We start from the raw sequence: 27,587 nt of genomic DNA, 5'->3' as shown, positions 1-27,587 counted from the left end.
ACAAGATCCAGATCCTGCCCAGAGCAATGCCCCATCCTTGTAGAACTCCAAGGGGCAAGACACCAACGGAAGTGGAAACTAAACGAATACTTATTAAGAGCGGAGGAAGATATAGAGACTTATAGAAAACTCATCCAGGAATTCTTCGAGCTCAACAAAAGCGAAGAAATAAATGAGGAAGTGATCTGGAACACCAGCAAGGCAGTAATGAGGGGGCACTTCATCCAACAAGGTGCGATTAGGAATAGGAAGAGACAGGAGAAATTAATCACCCTCATGAAGAAAATAAAGACAAAGGAAGCTGAGCTCAAGAGAAAACCAAGGAATAAGAAAATCAAGCTGGAAGTAGAACTCATGAGGAAATAGCTGAATTCCTTCCAACTTGAAAAACTAGCAAAAAACCTAAAATATATGAAGGTTAACTACTTTGCCAATGCAAATAAGCCAGGCAAATTGCTAGCCAGGAAACTACTGAAGAAAAAACAACAGCAGCACGTCGCAAAAATCTCAAGAAATGGGAAGAGCTATCATACAGAGGAAGAGATCAAAAACCAATTCAGGGATATTTACAACAAACTATATCAAAGTGACAAAATCCGAATGGATGATATAGCAGAATACCTGGCAAAGCACAAACTAGAGAAAATTAAGGATGAGCAAAGAGAGCTCCTCAACAGACAAATAGAGGAAGCCGAAATCAGGAAAGCAATAAACAACATGCCCAATGACAAGGCCCCAGGCCCCGATGGCTTCTCAGCGAAGTATTACAAGATATTCCAGGAAGAGCTGACCCCACACTTAAAAGTAATATTCAACAATATTCTATCTGAAGCCAGAATGCTAGATACCTGGCGGGAAGCAACCATCACTCTCATCCCAAAAGACGCAACTGATGCAGAGAACATGAACAACTACAGACCGATATCGTTGCTGAATACGGATTACAAAATCTTTGTTAGCATAATTGCAAATAGAATGAAAAAATTCTTGAACGAAACCATCAACGAGGACCAAACGGGATTCCTCCCAACAAGACATATGAGCGAAAACCTAAGAACTGTCCTGAATATAATAGAGTATTACGCAACTAATACGCAAAAAGAGCTGGGTCTGCTGTTTCTCGATGCCGAGAAGGCTTTCCATTGTGTCAGCTGGGATTTCATGCTTCAAATAATCAGGGAAAAAGACATGGGCTTTCAATTCACTAACGTGATAAGAACAATATATTCAACACAAAGAGCAGAAATCCGGGTCAACGGCCAAGAAACAGAAAACATCAACATTGAAAAGGGCACCAGGCAGGGTTGTCCGCTATCCCCCCTGTTGTTCATCATGACACTCGAGATTTTGCTGGAAGAGATAAGAAAAGATAACAACCTAAAGGGCACAAAATCCGAAAGGATGAATTTAAAGTAAAGGCCTACGCTGATGACATTGTCTGCATAATCGAAAACCCTCTTGATACGATCTCAAAGTGGACAGATAAAATAAATAGCTATGGGAAAGTCTCAGGTTTGAGGATCAATAGGACAAAGACAAAAATCCTGACGAAAAAGATGGACACAGCCAAAAAGACAAACTACAGGAGATAACGCAGTTCAGGGTCACCAATAAGATAAAATATCTAGGGATACACCTTACAGCAAACAATGCACAGCTGGTGAAGAACAACTATAAGACAATTTGGAAAGACATCACCAAAAAGATGGACAGCTGGAAGCAACTGAACCTAAGCCTATTAGGCAGGATAGCCATTGTGAAAATGAACCTACTCCCCAAAATGATCTTCTTATTTAAAATGATCCCGATACTCAGGACTAACCACTGTTTTACACAATGGAAGAAAGACGTCCTGAAATTTGTATGGAACAGTAAAAAGGCGAGGATCAAATACAAGTCATTGGTAGACGCAAAGGAAAGAGGGGGGCTAAGCCTGCCAAACCTACAGCTATACTATCAGGCCAGTGTTTTAACCTGGGTGAAGGAATGGGCCACGCTCTCGAAGAAAAGGCTATTAAACCTAGAAGGCTTTGATATTAGAAGAGGTTGGCATGCCTATTTATGGCACGACAAAGCAAAAATTGAGAAGAACTTTACCAATCATTTCATAAGAGTGGCCCTCCTCAAAGTATGGGTGAAGTACAAGAGAAATTTTTATAGTAAAACACCCCTGTGGCTATCGCCCATTGAGGCCAATCACAAGAGAGAGTTCCCAAGCAATAAATGGCATACCTATAAAACATTAATAGAAAAGAAAGACAACCAATGGAGATTAAAACCAATATATTCCCTTAGGAAGATAGACGAAAACCTGTCTTGGTTCCATTATTTTCAAGTTGCAGATGCTTTCAAGGAGGATAAAAAATGGACTTTGCCTCACAAGACAACTTTTGGGACTCAATAATGGTGAAGGAAAAAAATTGATAAAAGCGCTCTACCACAAACTCCTCGAATGGGATACGGAAACGGAGCTAGTCAAAGAAAGTATGATTGCCTGGGCAACAGACTTTGGGCATACCATTTTACTTCAAGAGTGGGAAAGTATCTGGAAAGGGGAAAATCAGGCTCGCCAAGTCGGCATCTATAACAGAGAACTGGTACAAGATGTCTTATCGATGGCATCTCATGCCCCCAAAAATATCGAAATTCTACAAAGGGGTTAACAGCAGCTGTTGGAAATGCGGCTCCCAATTAGGATCATACTTCCATGCCTGGTGGCAGTGTAAGAAAGTGAAGAGCTTCTGGGCGGAGATCCACAAACAGATTCAACAAATAATACAGACCAAATTTGAATTAAAACCGGAATACTATCTACTTCACCTACTAGATTTTAACTTAGAACCCAACAAAGACAGGATACTATATAATTTAACGGCTGCAGCAAGAACCGTCCTGGCGAGCAAGTGGAAAAAAAGAGATCTGGCTACTAAAAGCCAGGGATCTAATGGAAATGGACTCACTAGCTAATCTAATGTATGATAAAAGCAAGAAAAGAAGGACAGACTGGGAACCAATGAGGTCATACTTAAAGGAAAAGAAAAACATTGCACCAGAATGCTGGGGTAGAAGGTAGTGGAATCAACTAAGATGAGACGAAGAAAGGAAACAACAAACCTTTGAACAACCCTGCAGACTATTTAGGAAATCAAGCTTTTTAAAAAAATTCCTTCCCCCCCTTCCCCCCTCCTTTCCTCCCACTTCCTACCCTCTATCCCTATCCTCTACCACTCACCTGCTCCTTTGTCTCATTCCCCCCTCTTCCCCCCTGCCTTCCCCTTTCCCCCCCAATACCTTGTGTTTTTATATGTCTTATATTGAAATTGCTAATAAAGATTTTTTTAAAAAATAAAAGGATAGGGATTCTGCTGGTGTACCAACCACCCCGCTGCACTACAGTCTCCTTACCTGAGCTAGCTGGAGTGGTCTCGAGCCTGGCGTTGGAGTCCCAACGGCTCATTCTGCTGGGGGACTTCAATGTTCATGCTCAGACCACTCTGTCAGGAGCGGCTCAGGATTTCATGGCCACCATGGCAACCATGGGCCTGTCCCAACTAGTATCTGGTCCCACCCACAGTGCTGGGCACACACTGGATCTGGTTTTCTGTCAGGGGTGGGAAGAAGGTGGTGGGGTGGAGGACCTGACCATTGCTCCATTGTCATGAACCAACCACCACCTGATCAGGTTTAGACTTTGATGGTCCACCCCTGGAGACTTATGGATCCAGAAGCTTTCCTGATGGCTCTTGAGGATTTTCCCGCCTCTTCAGTAAATGACCCTGTCAAAGCTTTGGTATCTCTCTGGGATAGGGAGATGACAAGGGCTATAGACACAATTGCGCTAGAACGCCCCCCCCCCCCTCGAGTAACCGAGCTAAACCGGCTCCTTGGTTCACTGATGAGCTGACAGTGATGAAGGAAAAGAAGAGGCAGCTAGAGCGCGTGTGGTGATGGAAGGGTAGTGGGCCAGTCCAAGCACATCTACTTTCCTTTTTAAGATTCTATGACATGGCAATAAGGGCTGCACAAAAAACTGAGCTGTTTAGAGTTGCCAGAGGACTATTACATTTGCCTCAGAGCGAGATCCCTCACAACTTGGTGGCTCGCTGTGAATTCTTCACCAAAGAAGAATTCAAACAAATAGCCAACACCTGTAGGGAAAAGGTCCACAAGGCTAAAGCACAAAACGAGCTCAGGCTTGCCAAGGACATTTAAAACAATAAAAAGGGCTTCTTTTCTTATGTCAGTAGAAAAAGGAAAAACAAGGAGGGGATAGGGCCTCTTCAAGGAGAAGATGGGGCAATGCTGACAGGGGGTAGGGAAAAGGCAGAACTACTTAATGCCTTATTTGCCTTGGTCTTCTCACAAAACGAAAGTAATCTTCAACCTCAGCAAGATGGAGTGGATGAGGGATTAGAGGACATCCAACCTCAAATTGGGAAACAAGTCGTCCAGGAATACCTTGCCGCTCTAAATGAGTTCAAGTCCCCAGGGCCAGATCTACTACACCCAAGAGTATTGAAGGAACTAGCGGAAGTCATTTTGGAACCATTGGCAACCATCTTTGAGAGTTCTTGGAGAACGGGAGAAGTTCCAGCAGACTGGAGGAGGGCCAATGTGGTCCCAATCTTCAAGAAGGGAAAAAAGGATGACCCAAACAATTACCGTCCGGTCAGTCTCACGTCGATACCAGGCAAGATTCTGGAAAAGATGGTTAAGGAAGCGGTCTGCAAACACTTAGAAACAAAAGCGGTCATCGCTAATAGTCAACATGGATTTATCAAAAACAAGTCATGCCAGACTAATCAGATCTCTTTTTTCGATAGAGTTACAAGCTGGGTAGATGTGAGGAATGCCGTGGATGCAGCGTACCTCGATTTCATTAAGGCCTTCGACAAGGTCCCCCATGATCTTTCGGCAAACAAACTAATCCAATGTGGGCTAGGCAAAACTACGGTGAGGTGGATCTGTAATTGGTTAAAATGGACGAACCCAGAGGGTGCTCACCAATGCTTTCTCTTCATCTTGGAAAGAAGTGATGAAGGGCTAGAAGGCATGATCATGAAGTTTGCAGATGACACCAAATTGGGAGGGATAGCCAATAGTCCAGGACAGGAGCAGAATTCAAAACGATCTTGACAGATTAGAGAGATGGGCCAAAACTAACAAAATGAAGTTCAACAGTGACAAATGCAAGATACTCCACTTTGGCAGAAAAAACAAAATGCAAAGATACAGAATGGGGGACAATGCCTGGCTCGAGAGCACTACGTGTGAACAAGATCTTGGAGTCCTCGTAGACAACAAGTTAAACATGAGCAGATAATAGGATTTAGGCCTGCATCAATAGGAGCATAGTGTCTAGATCTAGGGAAGTAATGCTACCCCTCTATTCCGCTTTGGTTACACCACACCTGGAATATTGTGTCAAATTGCATTGCATTGCAATTGCATTGAATTGTCTGTGAACCTGCCTAGCATAGCACCTTATACCTTCCCTGTATCAATTTTGCTGCTAATTTATCCAACTCTAGGACTTTAACCCATTACCAATCCCTCCATGCCGCACTTTAACTAGCACTTTAGTTATATACCCTTGCACTTTAAGAACTTGCCTCAGCCTGCACGGGATACGACTATCTATTCCACCTTTGAACTGTAAACTCCAGTGAAGTGTCTTAACAGCCACCACCCATGTGGTCCCCTATCCCTGTGTATTTACTATTCTTATTGTTAATTAATTGTGAAAGGGGCAAGGGACAAAGCGAGCTGGAGGTCTTGGGAAACGATAGAACGGGGGGGGGGGGGAGATAAATGGAACGGAAGATCATGGCAAATTGAGATCTCAACAAACCAAATAACCAACAATGAAATACATGTTGAGGTTATGGATATGGAATGCGGCATGGAGGAGGGGGGTGTTCCGCCAGCCGAGGGGCCCCCATAGAAGTGGTGGTGGGGAAGGGGAGATGTGGGAAAAGGAGACCATTAATTCGGCCTAGGGATCGGGTAACAACATTAGTAATTCCAAACCGGTCTCCTGATATGGTAAACTGGTGTAACCAGGATGGCGGTCCCTCTGGATTGAAGGTGGTGCTGTTGAACGCCAGATCTGTCAATGGAAAAACAACTTTCACCCAGGATTTAATCCTGGATGAGCGGGCAGATCTGGCGTGCATTATGGAGACCTGGTTGGACGAAGCTGGAGGCGTGAATTTGACCCAGCTCTGCCCGCCAGGTTTTTCCGTGCAGCACCAGCCGAGATCCGGAGGGCGGGGAGGCGGGGTCGCAGTTGTCTATAGAGATTCCATCCCTCTGACCAGGGGCCCCATCCCGCAGTCAACAAATTTTGAATGCGTCCACTTGAGGTTGGGTGACCGGGACAGAATAGGGATTCTGTTAGTGTATCGTCCACCTCGCTGCACTACAGTCTCCCTACCTGAGCTAGCGGGGGTGGTCTCGAGCCTGGCATTGGAGTCCCAGCGGCTTCTCGTGCTGGGGGACTTCAATGTCCATGCTGAGGCGGCCCGTTTAGGAGCGGCTCAGGACTTCATGTCTGCCATGGCAACCATGGGGCTGTCCCAGCAAGTATCTGGCCCCACTCACAGTGCAGGACATACATTGGACTTGGTTTTCTGCCAGGGATGGGAGGAAGGTGGCGGTGTCGAGGAGTTGACCATCTCTCCGTTGCCATGGACCGACCACTTCCTGGTCAGATTTAGGCTCACTGCGCCCCCTAACCTCTGCAGAGGTGGAGGACCCATTAAATTGGTCTGCCCCAGGATTCTTATGGATCCGGATGGATTCCTGATGGCTCTTGGGGAGTTTCCCGCCACCTCAGTAGGTGATCCTGTTGAGGCCCTGGTCGCTCTCTGGAATGGGGAGATGACTAGGGCAATTGACACGATCGCTCCGGAATGTCCCCTCTCAAGTAGCTGAGCTAAACCAGCTCCCTGGTTCGCCGAGGAGCTGGCAGCAATGAAGCGAAGGAAGAGGGAACTAGAGAGTGTGTGGCTTTCGGATCCGAGCGAGCCAAATCGAACACGGTTTGTGTCCTTTTTAAGGGCATATGCCGCGGCAATAAAAGCTGCAAAGAAGGCCTTCTTTGTGGCCACTATTGCGTCTGCAAAGAACCGTCCAGCCGAGTTGTTCCGAATTGTCAGAGACCTTTTAAATCCCACCACTCAAGGTGGGAACCCTGACAATTCAACTTCTTGCTGTGAAGCTTTTGCTCAGTTCTTTGCAGACAAAGTCGCTTTGATCCGTTCTGGTCTGGATACCATGTTAATGGCAGTCTCTGAGGATGTAACACGAGCACCTGCTTGTCCAGCTTTGATGGATTCATTTCAATTGGTGAAGCCCGAGGATATGAACAAGATACTTGGAGGAATGAGGCCAACCACATGCATCCTGGACCCCTGCCCATCCTGGCTTCTAAAGGAGGCCAGAGAGGGATTGGCTGAGTGGGTTAAGGTGGTGGTTAATGCTTCCCTTCGGAAAGGCAAGATTCCAGCGAGCTTAAAACAAGCTATAATAAAACCGCTGTTGAAAAAACCATCACTGGACCCCACTAAATTCGACAACTATCGGCCAGTTTCCAATCTCCCCTTTTTGGGCAAAGTCTTGGAACGTGTGGTGGCCTCACAACTCCAGGTATTCTTGGTAGACACGGATTATCTAGACCCGGGACAGTCTGGCTTTAGGCCGGGACATGGTACCGAGACAGCCTTGGTCGCCTTAGTGGATGATCTGCGCCAGGAGCTCGACAGGGGGAGTGTGTCCCTGTTGGTGCTGCTGGACTTCTCAGCAGCCTTCGATACCGTCGACCACGGTATCCTTCTGGGACGCCTCGCGAGGATGGGTCTTGGAGGTACTGTTTTGCAGTGGCTCCGGTCATTCCTAGAGGGTCGATCTCAGAAGGTGTTATTGGGAGACACCTGTTCAACCCCACAACCTTTGTCTTGTGGGGTTCCTCAGGGCTCAATATTGTATCCCATGTTGTTTAACATCTACATGAAGCCGCTGGGGGAGATCATCCGGAGTTTCGGGTTGTGGTGTCATCTGTACGCGGATGACGTCCAAATCTGTCACTCCTTCCCGCCTGTTACTAAGGAGGCTGTTCAGACCTTGAACCGATGCTTGGCTGCGTGTCAGACTGGATGAGGGCTAGCAAATTGAAATTGAATCCAGACAAGACAGAGGGCCTCCTGGTCAGTCGAAAGGCCGAACAGGGCATAGGATCACAGCCTGTGTTGGACGGGGTTACATTCCCCCTGAAGACGCAGGTTTGCAGCTTGGGAGTGATCCTGGATTAAACGCTGAGCCTGGAACCCCAGGTTTCGGGGGTTGCCAGGGGAGTTTTTGCACAGTTAAAACTCATGCACCAGGTGCGCCCGTACCTTGGGAAGTCTGATCTGGTCACGGTTGTCCACACTCTGGTTACGTCACGAATAGATTACTGCAACGTGGAGCTGCCTTTGAAGACAGTTCGGAAACTTCAGCTAGTCCAACGGGCAGCAGCCAGATTGCTAACTGGGGTGACACACAGGGAGCATACCACCCCCCTGTTGTGCCAGCTCCACTGGCTGCCAGTCCATCTCCGAGCCCAATTCAAAGTGCTGGTTTTGACCTATAAAGCTCTATACAGTTCTGGCCCAGCTTACTTGTCTGAACGCATCCACCCTTACGTCCCATCTCGTAATCTAAGATCATCCGGGGAGGCTCTGTTTTCACTCCTGTCAATTGCGCAAATGTGTCTGGCGGGGATGAGAGACAGGGCCTTCTTGGTGGTGGCCCCTCACCTATGGAACACACTCCCAAATGAGGTAAGATATGCTCCTTCCCTCCTGGCTTTTAGAAAGAAATTAAAATCATGGCTTTGGGACCAGGCCTTCAGACAGTAGATGTTTGTAGAGTATAAAGGACATGGACTAGAATGACAATAAATTGGTGAGACTGGTTTTATTATTTATTGTTTTAATGATTGCTTATGTACTGTCTAATTATGATTTATGCTTAATTGTCGTTTTATTATTGTGGTTGTTATGGATTGGCATCACGTCAGTGTCCAATGTATGGCATTGAAGTTTTGCCAGTTATGTGTAGACTGCTTTTAGGGGTGAGAAAATCGGTATAGAAATACTGTAAATAAATAAATAAATAAATAAATAAAACGACAAATGCTCAGTTTTTTTTATTTCCAAACAACTCAAGCTAGATACTCATAATAGCCATAATAGCTACTTACCCCTCTTTCCATCTACTATGGACACTGCATGAATGAGAAATGGAGCATTGGATTCAGTGTACTCCACAAAAACAAGAAGTAGCTTCAGTGCTGTCTTTACAACCAGGCGAAACTGCAAGGAAAAAGAGAGGTTCTCACTCATAAAATTGCTACTTTTGCAAATATTTTCATTGCAATCCAGGCTGAACCCATGTAACAGTTATATCAATTCTTGACAAATACAAAATACATCAAATAGCAAACAGGGTTTTAAAGCAATTGCAAGTAGGGTGTAACATATGACTATATGGATTTGCCTTAAACAAGATTGACATCTGATTGATCTAAGTCCAAATGATATGCCTTTCCTATTATGCTACTGAATCCTTTAATTGCAGAATCTGTTAATTGAACATAAGACTTTACATATTGTATTGTACTAATCATCACCTACCCTGAAAAAGACATGAAAATTCTTTGTACTGAGGCATCTACTTCAGAAACAGGTCAGAAGGTAAGAGTTCTACCTCACCCTTCCTATGCCTGCCTTCTGGACTACAAAACCACCAAGGACTGCTACTGAGCAAGCCTTTACAAACTGGGTGAGGCTCCTTGCACCTGCTGTGACTACCACTTGAGGGCAGTTGCTGTTGGGGGTGGGTCATTGGACCCTTTAAGAGCTGCCTGCTCTCAGCAGCAGAAACAGGCCAGAAGCTGAGAACTGTTACATGTGGATTAGGTTGTATGTTGTTACATGTATTTTGTTGTATGTGTGGTTAATGAATAGCCATCCTCCGTCCCACACTGCCCTCTCTGGTGGAAACAGACTGTGTAAATAACACTAGCTCCACAGCTGTGAAAGCTCACTGGCAATTGGTGACTGCAATATCAACAACTGTCTTCACTGCATGAGCTATAACATCACTTCGTGAGCATTACCGCACCTTTTCCTTGGATGGTCAAGAAGAATCCAGGGGGTTTGGCCAGTGGATGCCGGCTTGTACTCCACGGATTCAGGAAGCCGGACGCCTTGTGTCTAATTGGCCCCTTTGATTGGGTGCGGCTTTAACTTGTGAAGACATTAACCTTGAATTGTTCCAGCACTGTGTCACTGTGTAACTTTAGCCTAGAGCACTTTAGATTGTCCTATCATCGTATTTGTGAAGCTGCTCCTCTAGTTGTGAAGCTGCTCCTTAATATCTTGTTAATATCTGTTAAATTCTGTATCCAACCGTCAGTCATCAGCTGACATCATATATCCTCGGCTTGCCAAGGGTCAGTCGTCCTCTCATCCATCCAATAAGAAATTTAAGTGGCTAGGGAATTAGATCTATTTGACTCACTTGATTAATTTCTGTATTATTTCTGAGTTTTAATTTGGTAGTGGATTTAATAGGGTATATTGTATTGTATGCTGGGGCGGTTCTGATTCATCTATGTATAAATATGTGAGAGGAAGCCACAGGGAGGAGGCAGCAAGCTTGTTTTCTGCTTCCTTGGAGACTAGGACGCGGAACAATGGCTTCAAACTACAAGAGAGGAGATTCCATCTAAACACGAGGAAGAACTTCCTGACTGTGAGAGCTGTTCAGCAGTGGAACTCTCTGCCCCGGAGTGTGGTGGAGGCTCCTTTTTTAGAAGCTTTTAAGCAGAGGCTGGATGGCCATCTGTCAGGGATGATTTGAATGCAACATTCCTACTTCTTGGCAGGGGGTTGGACTGGATGGCCCATGAGGTCTCTTCCAACTCTTTGATTCTATGATTCTATCTATTGAAAGATTACCAACAGCTGCAGTTTGACTGATGGCCATTAGTAGAGGAATGGTTTAGCTTTCCCTGGGACTCAAGGTCAAGCTGCTAGTACCTCCCAAACCATTCTATTTTTACAAATTGCACCTCCACTTCCCCTTGTCCTTATCGTGTGTGGATTTAGTACTGTTAATTGCCAATTCCTTGTGAATACTACTGCACTGTAAATGAAGGCCTTTGTAATTTTACTCCTCTTCATGCTATTGCGATAGACGACGGGTTAACACTTTAACTAACGGAGGAATATCTGTTGAGTATCAATTTCAATGTTGCTCTTGGACTGTCTTTTTAAGCTTGCATTTGCACTTTACACCGCACACTTTATAATCTTCTCCAATAATGGTCGAATGGCGGGGGAGAATTGGAGATGGTTTTATGAAGCAGAGGAGGGGAATTATAAGAACGATGAAATCGATGTATTGACAACGGGCTGGGTTAATGATATGCCATATAACAGTGCAATACTAGATTGTCAGGATGTGAAGAACAGGGGTGGTAGGGAGGGGGAGAGATCCAGTCCTCGGGGGGCCCCCATAGAGGTGATGATGGGGAGGGGGAGATATAGGAAAGGGAGAGTTAAGAAACCAATTCGGCCAATTCGTGAACAAACTCTGAGGAAAATTCCAAATGTTCTCCTGACTTGGTAAACTTGGGTTCCAAGGTGGATGGTCCTCCTGGATTGAAGGTGGTGCTGTTGAACGCCAGGTTTGTCAATGGTAAAACATCAACCATTCAGCATTTAATACTTGATGAAAAGGCACATCTGGCATGCATCACGGAGACCTGGTTGGATGAGGCTGGAGGGGTTAATCTCACCTAGCTTTGCCCACCAGGTTATGCCGTGCAGCACCAACCGAGATCTGGGGGGCGGGGAGGTGGAGTTGCAATAGTCTATAAAGATTCCATCTCCTTGGTCAGGTGCCCGACCTTACAGTCGACCTTTTTTGAATGTGTCCACCTGAGGTTATGAGACCGGGACAGAATAGGGCTGTTGTTGGTGTACCGACCACCACGCTGCACCACGGCCGCCCTACTGAAGCTTGCAGAGTTGGTCTCGGGCCTGGCATTGGAGTCCCAGCGGCTCATAGTGCTGGGGGACTACAATGTCCATGCAGAGACCACTCTTTCAGGAGCGGCTCAGGACTTCATGGCCGCCATGGCAACTATGGGGCTGTCCCAGCTAGTATCTGGCCCTACCCACTGTGCTGGACACACACTTGACTTGGTTTTCTGTCAGGGCTGAGAAGAAAGTGGTGGTGTGGAGGAGTTGTCAATCTCTCCTATGCCGTGGACTGACCACCACCTGATCAGGTTTAGACTCTATGCAACTTCTAACCTTCGCAGGGGTGGTGGACCCATTAAGATGGTCCGCCCCAGGAGGCTTATGGGTCCAGAAGGACTCCTGATTGCTCTTGGGGATGTTTCAGTTGTCTTGGATGGTGATTCTGTCGATGCCCTGGTCACTCACTGGAATAGTGAGCTGACTAGGGCAATAAACACGATTGCTCCGGAGTGCCCCCTCTTAAGTCGTCGGGCTAAACCATCTCCTTGGTTTAACGAGGAGTTGGTGGAGTTGAAGCGAACAAAGAGGTGCCTAGAGAGCGTGTGGCAGAAAGAGCCCAGCGAGCCAAACCGAACACGCCTATGCCTTTATCTAAGGGCATATGGCGCGGCAATAGAGGCTGCTCAAAATGCTTTCTATTCGGCCAATATTGCGTCTGCAAGGAACCGTCCGGTAGAGCTGTTTCGAGTAGTCAGAGGGTTGTTGAATCCCACCTCTCAGGATGGGTCCCCTGACGACTCGGCAGCTCGCTGTGAAGCCTTTGCTCAGTACTTTGCAGACAAAGTCACTTTGATCCGTTCGGGCTTTGACACCACATTAACGGCAGTCTCTGAGGATGTAACACAAGCATCTGCTTGTCCACTTTTGTTGGATTCATTTCGATCTGTTCAACTCGACAAGGTCATCAGGGTTCTTGGGGAGGCGAGACCCACCACATGCATCCTAGACCCCTGCCCTTCCTGGCTGGTAAAATAAGCCAGAGGGGGTTTGGCAGAGCAGGTAAAGGTGGTGGTTAATGCCTCCCTTTGGGAAGGCAATATTCCAGCCAGGTTAAAACAAGCTGTTATAAAACCGCTGTTGAAAAAACCCTCACTGGACCCCACTCAATTCGTCAACTTTCGGCCAGTTTCCAATCTCCCCTATTTAGGCAAAGTCCTAGAACGTGTGGTGGCCTCACAACTCCAGGAGTTCCTGGTAGACACGGACTATCTAGATCTGGTGCAGTCTGGCTTTAGGCCGGGACATGGTACTGAGACAGCCTTGGTTGCCTTAGTGGATGATCTTCGCCGGGAACTGGACAGGGGGAGTGTGGACCTCTCTTCGGCCTTTGATACTGTCGACCACGGTATCCTCCTGGGACGCCTCGCAGGAATGGGTCTTGGGGGTACTGTTTTGCAATGGCTCTGGTCCTTCCTCGAGGGTCGCTCCCAGAAGGTGTCACTAGGGGACTCCTGCTCAACTCCTCGGCCATTGTACTGTAGAGTCCCACAGAGTTCAGTATTGTCCCCTATGTTGTTTAACATATACATGAAGCCGTTGGGAGAGATCATCCGGAGTTTCGGGGTACGGTGTCATCTGTACACAGATGATGTCCAACTCTGTCACTCCTTTCCACCTGCTACTAAGGGGCTGTCCAAGTCCTGAACCGGTGCTTGGCCGCTGTGATGGACTGGATGAGGGACAACAGATTGAAACTAAATCCAGACAAGACAGAGGTATTCCTGGTCAGTCGAAAGGCCAAACAGGGTATAGGGTTACAGCCTGTGCTGGACGGGGTTACACTCCCCCTGAAGGCGCAGGTTCGCAGTTTGGGAGTTCTCCTAGATTCATCGCTGAGCCTGGAGCCCCAGGTTTCGGCGGTGGTCAGGAGAGCTTTCGCACAATAAAACTTGTGCGCCAGCTGCGCCCGTACCTTGGGAAGTCTGACTTGGCCACGGTGGTCCATGCTTTGGTTACATCCCGTTTAGACTACTGCAACGCTCTCTACGTGGGGTTGCCTCTGAAGACTGCCCGGAAGCTGCAGCTAGTCCAACGCTCAGCAGCCAGACTACTAACGGGTGCTGGGTACAGGGAGCACACCACTCCGCTGTTACACCAGCTCCACTGGCTGCCAATTAGCTTCCGAGCACAATTCAAAGTGCTGGTGTTAACCTATAAAGCCCTAAACGACTCCGGTCCTGTTTACCTCTCCAAACGTATTCTCCCCTATGAACCATCAAGATTATTAAGATCGTCTGGAGAGGCCCTGCTCTCGGTCCCACCAACCTCGCAAGCACGTCTGGCGGGGACGAGGGACAGGGCCTTCTCGGTGGTGCCCCCTCGACTCTGGAACTCTCTCCCACTGATCAGAACTGCCCCTTCTATCCTGACATTTAGGAAACAGGTGAAGATTGGTTATGGAGACAGGCATTCGACGAGTGAGCCAACACCCTGAGATATGGATGGAGGATGATGAGCAACGATTTTAATGTGACGACTGACCATTATAGTTATTGATTGTAATTGCTGTTTTAATGTTTTACTGTAATATGTATTATGATGTTTTATAGATTGTATGTGATATTATGGTTGGAAACCCGTCTGAGTCCCTCAAGAGAGGTGAGAAGGTCGGTATACAAAACTTTTAAATAAATAAATAAATAAATAAATATTGTCTGCTCAGGTCAACAGCAGCTATTCAAAGCCAACAGCACAGAATTAACAGCATTTAGCATTTGTTTTTGCACTTTGTAAAATTGGAAGGCCCCCGGGGGGGGGGGGGGTTAGGGGTTTGGTGATTGCGGGGGAGAGGAATGAATGGGGAGGAGTCCCAGTTATTTAAGGAGAGCTATCGTATCAAACAACAACTATTGATCCATGTGAAGATGGGGGGGGCATATTGGGGGAGGGGGTTCCAGTGGTCAGGGGATCCCCATAGGAGTAATTTTGGGGAGGGGGAGATATGGGAAAGGGAGACCTTTAATTTAGTCCAGGGAACGAGACAAAGCACTTGCAGTTCCAAAATGGTCTCCTGACATGGTAAATCTGAGTACCCAGGATGGCAGTCCCCATGGATTAAAGATGGTGCTGTTGAATGCCAGGTCTGTCAATGGAAAAACAGCTATCATCCAGGATCTCATTCTGGATGCATAATGGAGACCTGGTTGGATGATGCTAGGGTGGTTAATCTCTCCTAGTTTTGTCCACCAGGGTATTCTGTGCAACACCAGCTGAAATCTGGAGGGTAGGGAGGTGGGGTCACAGTGGTCTACAGTTACTCCATCTCTCTGACCAGGTGTCCCATCTCACAGTCTAACATATTATTATTATTATTATTATTATTATTAAACTTTATTTGTACCCCGCTAGCATCTCCCGAAGGACTCGATGCGGCTTACAAAGACCAAGGCCTCAACACACAATACAACAATACAAAACCTAAGGCAAATTAAAAACAATTAAAGCAATATAAACAACAAGCAATAAACAATACACTAAGACACAATAAAACTGGGCCGGGCCAGAGTAATGGGAACAAAATTAAAAGTGCTGATGTGACGGGTAGTATGCCCATTTAAGTGTGTCTAACTGAGGGTACGTGACCAGGACAGAATAGGAATTCTGTTAGTGTACCGACTACCTGCTGCACTACAGTCTCCCTGCCTGAGTTAGCTGGAGTGATCTTGGGCCTGGCGTGATGGTAACAATGGCAACCATGGAGCTGTCTCAACTAGTATCTGGCCCACAGAACTGGGCACACAATAGACTTGGTTTTCTGTCAGGGATGGGAGGAAGGTGACGGCGTGGAGGAGCTGACCACCGCTCCTTTGCCATGGACAGATGATCACCTGATCAGGTTTAGGCTTACTGTGTTTCCTAACCTCTGCAGGTGTGGAGGACCAATTGAATGGTCCGCCCCAGGAGGCTTATGGATTTAGATGGTATTCCTGATGGCTCTTGGGAAATTTCCCACCACCTTGGTAGGTGATCCTGTTGATGCTCTGGTCACTCTCTGGAATAGGGAGATGATTAGAGCAATAGAATTGATTGCTCCAGAATGTCCCTTCTTGAACCGCAGAGCTAAACCAGCTTCTTGGTTCAATGGTTCAATGTCAGCAATGAAGTGTCTGAAGAGGGCACTAGCGTGCATGTTGTGTTCAAGGTGTAATGAGTGAGACTGAACACAGCTGTGAGCCTATCTAAGGGCATACACCATGGCAACAGATGCCACAAAAAGCCTCTCTTTGCGGCCATTATTGCATCTGCAAGGAACCATTCAGTGGAGCTGTTTCAAGTAGTCGGAGGGTAGTTAAATTCTGTCCCACAAGACAGGATCCGTGACCAGTCGGCGGCTTGCTGTGAAGCATTTGCTCAGTTCTTTGTGGACAAAGTCTCTTTGATCCGCTCCAACCTGAACGCCATGTTAACGGCAGTCTCTGAGGATGTAACATGAGCACCTGCTTATCTGGCTTTGGTGGATAAATGAATTGGTGCAGCTCGAGGATGTAGACAAGATCCTTGGGGAAGCGAGGGTAACCACATGCATCCTGGACCCCTGCCTATCCTGACTGATAAAGAAGGCTAAAGGGTTTTGACAGAGTAAGCGAAGGTGGTGGTTAAAGCCTCCTTACAGGAATGCAAGATTCCAGCCAGCCTAAAAGAGGGTGTGATAAAACCGCTGTTGAAAAGACTTTCACTGGACCCCACTCAACTGAACAACTTTCAGCCAGTTTCCAATCTCCCCTTTTTGGGCAAAATCTTGGAATGTGTGGTGGCCTTGCAACTCCAGGTATTCTTGGAGGAAACTGATTATCTGGATCCGGCACAGTTTGGTTTTAGACTGGGTCATGGAACTGAAACAGGCTTGGTTGCCTTAGTGGATGATCTGTGTAGGGAACTTGACAGAGGGAGTGTGTTCCTGTTGGTTCTTCTGGACATCTCATCAGCCTGTGATAATGTAGACCACGGTATCCTCCTGGGACGCCTTGCAGGAATGGGGCTTGGAGGTATTGTTCTACAGTGGGTCCAGTCCTTCCTGGAGGGACACTCTCAGAAAGTGTTGTGGGGGGGGGGGGCACCTGCTCAGTCCCACAGCCATTGTCTTGTAGAAACCCGCAGGGTTCAATACTGTCTCCCATCATCTACATGAAGCTTCTGGGGGAGATCATCTGCAGTTTGAAGTTCGATGTCATCTGTTTGTAGATGATGTTCAACTCTATCACTCCTTATCACTAACTGCTAAGGGGGCTGTTCAGGTGCTGAACTGGTGCTTGGCAGCTGTGGCAGTTTGGATGAGGGCGAACAAATTGAAATTGAATCCAGACAAGACAGGGCATAGGGTTACAGCCTGTGTTGGATGGGGTCGCACTCCCCCTGAAGACGCAGGTTCGCAGCTTGGGTGTGATCTTGGACTCATCGCTGAGCCTGGAACCCCAGGTCTCAGCGGTGACCAGGGGAGCATTTGCACAGTTAAAGCTTGTGTGCCAGCTGCGCCCGTACCTTGGGACTTGGCCACGGTGGTCCACGCTCTGGTTACATCCCGCTTAGACTACTGCAACACTCTCTACGTGGGGTTGCCTTTGAAGACTGCTCGGAAGCTTTAAATGGTCCAGTGCTCGGCAGCCAGGTTGCTAACAGGAGCGGCACTCAGGGAGCATACAACTCCTCTGTTGCATCAACTCCACTGGCTGCCAGTTTGCTACCGGGCACAATTCAAAGTGCTGGCTTTAGCCTTTAAAGCCCTAAATGGTTCTGGCCCGACCTATCTGTCCGAACGCATCTCCTCCTATGAACCAGTTAGGACGTTAAGATCGTCTGGGGAGGCCCTGCTCTCAGTCCTGCCGGCCTCACAAGCACGTCTGGCAGGGACGAGAGACAGGGCCTTCTCAGTAGTGGCCCCCCAGCTGTGGAACACCCTTCCTACAGACATTAGATCGGCCCTCTCCTTATTGGCATTCCGGAAGAGAGTTAAGACCTGACTCTTCGAATAGGCTTTTAACTAAACAGTGCAATTGATTGTTTACTGGAATATGGATTAATGGACAACGAGATCGGATGCTGATTCTATTGATGAGACGTGATGGATTGTTGTTTTGCTATATTGTTGCATTGATGTTTTTGATGTTAATTAATTGATACTACTGTTTTAAATGTCTAATTATTTTGTACTGTGTTGCTGATACTGGTTGTTAACCGCTCTGAGTCGCCTGATGGCTGAGAAGAGCGGTATACAAGTAAAGTAAATAAATAAATAAATAAATAAGGTCTGCTCCATTAAGGGGGGGATCAAAGGGTTCGAGAGTGCCAAAAGGGGAGCAGGCTGCTCTACAGGATTGGGCTCGGCTGAGCCCGTCCAACCACCTCCACCCCATTTTAAAAATAAGAATGTGAAAGAAGAACAAAATCTCATTTTCTGGGAGGTTAAAGGGACCATGTTCCCGAAAGAAGAAATTTCATCTTCAAGGTAACGTAAGAGGGGGGAGGGATCTACCCCCCGGAACCTTTTGAAAGAAGAATTAAATTGAGTACTTTTACTTGGAGTAAAGAAGAAGATAGTAAAGGAGAGAAATCTATATTAAGAAGTGTGTTAATATAAATTGGTTTTTAAATTCGATGAACTTTAAAGTCTAATTTATTTGGAACTATTATTTTTAAAGTATCAAAGAAAGTAAAATTTCATAAATATCCGGACCCTTGCACTCTTTTTAAAACATTAGACTACCCACCCCCCCCGCACTGCCATCTAAACTTGGGGGCTTTAAAAGACTGTAAAAGAAATTTAAAAATAGCTTGCAAAGAGAAACGACCTTGGCGCCGATGTACTTGGGATAATGGAGGACCCAAGTAAAAACATATTAAGATGGATGCAGAAGATAAAAGAGTTTGGGTCAGTTGCAGGGTTTAAAGTCCATATGTCAAAAACAAAGTTATTAACGAAAAATGTAGAAAAGAAAAAACAAGATATGATTAAAGAGCAAATAGGTCTGGAATTAGTTAAAAAAATTAAATATTTAGGAGTATGGATCACGACAAAAAAATGGACAATTGCTAAAGAATAAGTATGAAGAAGTCTGGAAAAATATACAAAAGGACTTACATAAGTGAGTATATCTGAAGTTGTCACTTTTAGGCCGTATATCTTTGATTAAGATGAATGTATTACCGAAATTGATGTTTCTTTTTCAAAACCTCCTGATAAGTCAAACACTCTTTATAAAATGGAAAAAAGAGATACTGAAATTTATATGGGCTGGAGGAAGACCAAGAATAAAATATGATAACTTTATCGACAAAAAGAATAGAGGAGGTTTGGGCCTCCCAGACTTTAAAGCATATCACGATGCATGTGCACTGATATGGATAAAGGACTGGATATTGTTGAACAAAGAAGATTTTTAAATATAGAAGGAAATGACTTAAGAGTAGGATGGCATGCTTATTTATGGTATGAAAGGGAAAAGAAAGAAACGAATTTTGGCAACCACTTTGTGAGAGCATCCCTATTAAGAGTATGGCAAAAATATAAAATATATTTTTATTCTAAAACACCTTTATGGGTCTCTCCTATGGAGGCAAACCAATGAAGACTTTTAGGATGGAGAAATTGGCCAACCTACAAAGATTTGTTAAATAAAGGTACAAATAATATAAAGACTTATGAGGAACTGAAACAAAAATTACCTAATATGACTTGGTTGCATTATATGCAAATTAAAGAATATTACAATCAAGATAAAAAACTTGGCTTCTCCTGGGAGGAAACAGCATGGGATAAAATTTTAAAATTGGAAAAGAAAGTAATATCGAATATTTATAATATATTACTTACTTGGCTGACTGAAAAGAAGAGGTTAGGTTTTGTTATCTAAATAAATAACAACCAGAAGAGTTACAGATACAGGCCAGTAACCAATTTTTGCTCTTCATGGTTTTGATGCTGTCCATACCACATTTACTCAGTGGGTGAAGGACAGGTGCCAAAGAAGCTACGGATCTCAGCATGAAAATCCAAGAAAGCATTCATCATGGTCTTGCCATCAAGTTAACAGTATTTGACAAATATAAAAAGGTTGGCCTGGCCCTAGAAGTTAGCATAAAACAGACTTATCATTGCAATTCCATGGAGATAAGATGTACAAAAAACTGTGACAGCATTGGTAGAATAACCCCTGGTTGCATTGGTAAATAACAGTGGCTAACTGTGGGGTCAATACTGCATTGTCTTTTACTTATGACATCTACCACGTCTTTCTATCCTATAGCAGGCAAAGAGTTACAAAGGTTACCTTTTATAGAATGCGCCATGCAAGCTACAATCTCACTTTCTGTTGTTGATCATAACAATTGCTTAATCATAGAGGATGTTGCACACCTTGGGTACTGCCATAATGTTAGGTCGTTGCTGTAAACATTTCCCTTTACAGAAAATGGGACTGTTATATAGTGGAAGCTACAACTCATCCCTCAATCCCACACAAACCTGGACACACCCAGCCTTTGTAGAAGACAAATAGTTCAGGTACCTTGGTATTACAGTGTGGTTTCGAATATAGCTACCTAAGGAATCAAACAGGTAAAGGATTGCATCTCTTTCTGCTGGAACAATATTTAGGGCCAGGTGGCTAAGTCGTTTAAGCAGTCCTCTGGGTGATAAGTGGATCAGGCCCTAAGCATTTTCTTGTTGTTCTACACCCTGACCTATATTCAAAAGGCTGCTGCAAGGTCTAAATAAGTGGTTCCCAACCTGTGGTCTGCAGACCACCAGTGGTTGCAAGAACTAAATATGGTCTGCGGCCTCACCTTTACTACACCGTTGCAACGCCCCAGTGACCAAGGTGGTGAGAGAAAGCCGCTAGGAACACTTTCTTCTGTCTTGCGCTCTGCTTTTTGTATTTTTTTTTTAGCCTCAGCCCTCTCACCCTCTTTTCCTTTTTACATGAGCATTAACAAAATCCATGGATAACGACACAGCCTAACTTTTTTTTTCTTGATGCCTTTGTTTTTAGACCTGTTCCTGGGATTATTTGGGGTGCTGATTCAGATAATTGCATTGGATAGACCACATCAGCTCTAGATTATTAAATATGGTTTTCTGTAGGTGAGCGGATGGCGACTACTGGATGGCGTATGTTCTGTATCAGAAACTAGAGCTGATGTGGTCTATCCAATGCAATTTTCTGAATCAGCACCCCACACAACCAAACTGAATCCAAAGTTGGCCAACAACTGATTTGTAATCCTTTGGTACTAATGTTGGAGAGTGGTCAAAATGGTCCCTGGTCAAGTGGTTCCTGGTCAAAGTGATCCCTGGTCAGAAAAAGGTTGGAAACCACTGGTGTAAACTCAAGTCTTTGGATGTATCTCAAGGCTTTCACACTTACAAAGATGGAAAAACGAACATAAAACTTTGTCTATCAAAGGTAGGAACCAACACTCTGTTTACAATGCATGACAGAGCAGTGTAACAAATAGACCTAACATTGGCACTAGATTTGTATAGGTCTTTGTGGACATAGCAGCCTGCCAACAAAGCATGGATTATATTATATCTGAAACAGAATTTTGTTTCCTTGACACTTAAAGATACAGAAAAAAAAACACAGGTAACCATGCTAAGTCAGCAATACACATTATATTGTACTTTTACTGATTACAGATTAGGTTGTTGCAGCAATACAGAAGAACAGCAACAAACCACTACAATCCTTTCAATTCTCAAGAACATATGGCAAGAACAAAAGTCTTTCAAGAAACAATCACAAGGTGGCAGTGGCATCCTTTCTGAGTTCTCTTTTCTTGATACAGTACCCTGCTATAAAATAGCCCTCTCCCTTGCTGCATAAAAGGAATATGGTTCACAATGTGGTTCCATGGGACATGAAGGATCAACCCAGAGAGTAGAAGACTCTCCAACCTTCTTTACCAAAGTGACAGACACCAGGAACATTGTCTTAAAGGACAACAACCAAAGAATGTGATAGTAGGCTCCTAACGTACAGAGGTAACACACAATAATTCACAAAATGCAGTAAAGAGATACTTATTTCAATGGTACAAACAATTTCTTAAAACTAGGAGGGGACAGAGTGCAGCCTGCAGGCTAGATGGTATAGTAGGGATTTAGATGTTGCCAGCCAAGATCCTGGGGAAAGCTAAAATGCCCCAAGCTGGCATCCTTTTAAAAACTCTTCCTATATATCTGAATGGACTATATGTATGTAAAATTGAAAAGTCTATACCAACAAACCTTCAAAGAAATTGGTACTAATCTTACTAGTCAACAAGGAAAATAGGAGAAGAAAAAAGTTGAGTAACTGTAAGCTGGAAAGAACCGATCCACATATAAAACACCCATCTAGTGCAGAGCTTCTCAAATTGTGTGTTGTAACGCATTGATGTGATGGCTGTAGTGTGTTGGTGTGTCACATGAACAAAAGAAACATTTGAATCTATGTGTAAGAAGCAACAAATATTTTAAAATATGAATGAAAGGTTATTGTGAGAAATGTGTCATCATATATTTTGTTATTATGTTATGTAACTGTATTTACTTGAGTCTAATGCGCCATCAAATCAAATGTGCACCTCAAGTATTTATTGATGAATGTAATGCACAGCAGCAAAAGGTGCACTCTGTAATATGGCCATTACAATTGTTTAGAATTTCTTCTATAAAAACATATATATTAAAGCACCAAAGCTTCCAGCAATGGAAAAGAAACCTTGGATGAATCTATGCTGTAGAATGAATCCACTTGAACTGACTTGATTCAATGCTATAGAGTCCCCGGAGCTGTTGAAGGTTGATGACTCACCGAACTACGAACCTAGGATTACATAGCATTGAACCAGGGCTATTAAATTAAGAATGACACCTCTCATATAGAAGCTCCATATGCTCCTGAAGTAGCTTCACGTTTTGCTTTGGCTCTGCACTAAGATTACCATATTACACAGATTTAATATGCACCCTAATTTTGGAAAAGGTGATTTAAGCACAAAGGGAAGTGTTAGAGTTGAGTAAATACAGTATATGCCTATACCTATTCTAAGGGGTTGGTTTGACCTCTGGTTTGTTAGTCATAGGATCATAGAATCATAGAGTTGGAAGAGACCTCACGGGCCATCCAGTCCAACCCCCTGCCAAAAAGCAGGAACATTGCATTCAAAGCACCCCTGACAGATGGCCATCCAGCCTCTGTTTCAAAGCTTCCAAAGAAGGAGCCTCCACCACACTCTGGGGCAGAGAGTTCCACTGAAGAACGGCTCTCACAGTCAGGAAGTTCTTCTTAATGTTCAGATGGAATCTCCTTTCTTGTAGTTTGAAGCCATTGTTCCACCTCCTAGTCTCCAGGGAAGCAGAAAACAAGCTTACTCCCTCCTCCCTGTGACTTCCTCCCACACATTTAAACATGGCTATCATATCTCCTCTCATCCTTCTCTTCTTCAGGCTAAACATGCCCACCTCTTTAAGCTGCTCTTCATAGGGCTTGTTCTCCAGACCCTTGATCATTTTAGTCGCCCTCCTCTGGACACATTCCAGTTTGTCAATATCTCTCTTCAATTGTGGTGCCCAGAATTGGACACAATATTCCAGGTGTGGTCTAACCAAGGCAGAATAGAGGGGTAGCATTACTTCCCTAGATCTAGATACTATGCTCCTATTGATGCAGGCCAAAATCCCATTGGCTTTTTTTGCCGCCACAATAGTAAATATATTGCAAAATGATGGAGGTCTAAAACATTTGCTACCAACACAAAATATTCGAATAGAGGGTCTCCATGCGATGCAAATCATTGCATCAGTATCTAGTAAGAATATGGGGCTGGCCAAATCTTCCAGCGAGGCTCAGACATCATTTCTTGATCCAAAACCAGTAAGTCTAAAACTATCAGCAGGCAGATAAAAGATAATTTCAAGAGATGAAGAAGGCAAGTGAACCATGATTGCAGGGGACATCAAAGTATATACAACAAACATTTTGTTCTGACCTCTTGTACCTTGTTTACAGAGAAAGGGGGAGAAGGAATTTCTTAGGCACCAAGGGAAGACAGTTTCTTTTGTTTAAAAATCTACCTATCCCTGCCACATGTACTGACACTAGAATAACCAGATGAAGCATCACTCCCAGATAGCTGGAATGATGGTAAGCCTGGAAGCAAGGTCTTTCCTTTAACAATAATATCTGTGATTAATTGAGTGGGGCAGAAGTTGCTAACAAATCATGATTGACACCCTTTTCTGAAATAGTGCAAAATCCACCAAAGTAATTCTGTTGGTATGCAACAAATAATTAGTTCCTTATGCAGCAAATAACACACACAAAAAAAGAAAATAAGAGAAGCCTACCATTTACTGAAAACAAGTTACTCCACAGCTTCTAATACTTGCAAAGTTGCAAAACTGTACCCTCATCTGTAAATATACATACTCCATTTGAACTTGTTATATATGTTTATGAGTACTAATACTAGTGCTGCAAGCAAACATACTCAGATATGAAATAAGGAGAAATTAATTTAATATAAATTTATTGGACATGGAATTCGTCCATAGTGAAAAAGCTTAATTTTGCAATGCAGTTCTCAATTTTTTAAAAATGGACAAAATATATTTTAGAGTAGAGTATGTACAAAAGGGACACATTAGTACAATCAGTACATCAATATCATTATATGAATAAATGTTTCTTGCAAAATGTTCATGTCAATCAAAATATATAATATTTTTTAAAGATGTATCACTTGATGTGGGTTTCGAAGTTGAGCCTAATTCCCCACATGGTTTAGAATGCAAAAATACTGCAGCAATAAACAGTCGCAACAAGCAAACAATACAACAACAGAATAAAATGAACAGCAGTCAAGACTATTTCCAACACAATTTTTAAAATTTTTTAAAGGATTTTTTAAAAAAAACCCAGCACAGATTTCTACAAAGCTTGGGAACATAAGAGTTTTGTCCAATGTGAAAAAAACAGTTAACTGGGTGATAGTAATCCTGGAAAGAGCATTTAATAAACTGGCTACCACAATAGGGTGCATCTTCACTGTAGAAGGTCAGGTTGCTCACCTGTAACCACGTTTCTTCAAGTGATACTCTGAATCCACACATATGGAGTGACTGTGTCTGAGCAGGCTTTAACGGAAAGCTTCCCAAGCTGAATCTTTTCAATTTTTGGTAGTAACCTCTCCCACTCCTCCCAGGGCATAAAAGGTGCCCTGGCTACATGCTCCCCAGTTCATTGCAGAGGCAATGAGAAAGGGACAGGTTTGCATGAGAGGAGAGGAATGGGTGGGTTTGTGTGGATTCACAGAGTATCACTCAAAAAAAACATGGGTACATGTAAGCAACCTGACCTTTTTCTTCGTGGTCTCTGTGAATTCACCAATATGGAGACTAGCAAACTAAGGTTCAGGTAGGCAGGACACATGCCAAACTGACACCAAATAAGTGAAAACAGAATTATTTCTTTATTTGCAATAAAGAAAGAGAAATATAAACCAGGCAACAAAGCCTGTCTAGTGAATCATGTCAAATGCAAGGCATAGAAAAAATACAGGGAGGACCGAAACATGAGGTCCTAAAAATTTTGTGAGGTAGGATAATAGGCTAGTGAAAGTCAACACATATTTATGAGAGAACAAAACCAGTGTTCAGAATCCCAAGGCCCTGGCTTTTCTTGAGGTAGTAAGCATTGGCATTTGAGTGAGAAAAAGAATTTTAACATGCAACATATGTAAATTGACCACAAAGGGCATTAGTGATGTGCAATATACAGTAACATTGAAATAGCAGAAGAAACGACATTATCATTGGGTAATACATCATCAATGAATTTAAGAAGCTTATCACTGAGGAAGAACCTCATAATTGTACAGTAAACCTTTTACCATAAAGAACAAAGTGAGTCCGTGTCTTATTTGAGTCCATGCACAATACATGGTCAGGCAATACATGAGGAGAGAATAGATCTCCTGATAGCATCAAAAGGAATACCCCTAAGCAAGGCTGTCGATGCTGCAAGGCCCCTCATAGATCTTGGCCGGATAGAGGTGGGTGGTGGGTGTCGGATGAGCTGATAGCAAAGAAATCCAATGGGACAAACATTGGGAGGAGACTGGAGCACCTAGTTTGTCCACTGCATAGGAGACAAAAAGTCTTGGGGACTTTCAAGTACAAAGAGTCCTGTCCTTATAGAAGAGTAGCACTCTCCTGACATCTAGGAGATGCAGGCGCTTCTCTAGCTGTAAGGTCAGGGCCTGAAAAAAGGTTGGTAGGACAATGTCCTGGCTGATCTGAAAGGCGGACACCACCTTCAAGAGGAAAGTGATGTCGGTGTGGAGGATGGCTCGGTCCCTGTGAAAAAGAAGGTAGGGCTCATTGATCTGGAGCTTGGCTAGCTCCGAGGAGTGACGTGCTGAGGTGATGTCGACAAGAAAGGCCACCTTCCATGAGAGGAGGCGGAGGTCTGCCATCGAAAGGGGCTGGAAGGGGCCCCTGCAGAGTTGTGAGAGAGCGAGTTTGAGACTTCAGCCCAGAGTTGGTGGACAAACTGGTGGATGCAGGTTTGTGTATCCTCTCAAAAATGTCTATGAGGTGGTTTGAGAAAAACAATGGCTGGCCCTGTTGTTGCATAGCCGATGACATTGCTGCCAGGTACGACTTGATGGAGGAAAGGGCGAAGTTCTGTACCGTAAAGGTAAATAGGAAGTCAAGGACACTCAAATGATGAGATTGGTGGATGGTCTACTCAGGACTGAAGAAAGGTTTGAAATTGAGCAAGATTGAGCAAGCCTTTCTCATCAGTAGCTTGTGGGCCATCCTCAAGATGGATTGGAGGGCGGACTGGAAGTGAGTTATGTTGTGATCCTCCATGTGGTAAGGTGGAGAGATCGGACATCTGGCTGAAGAATCATCCCCCACTCCCTGGTCAGGAGATGGGACAGCAGAGGAAGATCATGTCCTCGAGACATGTTGAGCAGGGCTAGATACCATACTTGACTTGGCCAGGCAGGTGCTGTGAGAATGCAGTTCATGCTGGAGAACTGTCGCGTGTGGCAACGACTGCCATGCACTTGGTAAAAACTCTTGGGGCAGTGATGAGGACGAAGGGGAGTACTTTGAATTGGTAGGTTTGGTGAAAGACTTCAAAGGAGAGAAATTGTCTGTGAGAGCTGCAGACTGCTATGTGGAAATATGCATCATGTAGGTCGATGGACACAAACCAGTCCCCTTGGTGAGGGAGCAACAGGATTGACAACACTGTGACCATCCTGAACTTTGTCAACCAAATGTGTAAGTCCAGGTCTCTGAAGCTGAGGATCAGATGGAGGCCTTAGTCCCATTTGGGAATGGCTAAATACATAGAGAAAAAGGCATTCATATCCAGTTTTGATGGGGTAGGTTCTATGACTCCCTTTGTGAGCAGGAAGTGCACTTCCTTGAGGATTTCTGGCAAGGATTGAATGTCAAGGATGTGCCCTGTCAGGGCTAAGTCTTTGAACTCTAAG

The 27,587-nt window shown here is 44.5% G+C and overlaps 1 protein-coding gene across 10 annotated transcripts in view; it reads right to left on the bottom strand.

Annotated features, from left to right (window-relative positions):
- The window catches only part of FHOD3 (formin homology 2 domain containing 3), a 496,353-nt gene that overhangs the window by 245,668 nt on the left and 223,098 nt on the right, over positions 1-27,587 (bottom strand). For all 10 annotated transcript variants that reach the window (XM_060781410.2, XM_060781412.2, XM_060781413.2 and 7 more), the window contains exon 7: positions 9,245-9,356. In XM_060781410.2, the coding sequence (XP_060637393.2) occupies positions 9,245-9,356 (112 nt within the window). The remainder of the gene's footprint in view (positions 1-9,244; positions 9,357-27,587) is intronic.

Source organism: Anolis sagrei, chromosome 6 (assembly GCF_037176765.1).
Source record: "Anolis sagrei isolate rAnoSag1 chromosome 6, rAnoSag1.mat, whole genome shotgun sequence".
NCBI lineage: Eukaryota > Metazoa > Chordata > Lepidosauria > Squamata > Dactyloidae > Anolis > Anolis sagrei.
The sequence above is the reverse complement of the archived record's forward strand: the minus strand, read 5'-3'. Positions and strand labels throughout refer to the sequence as shown.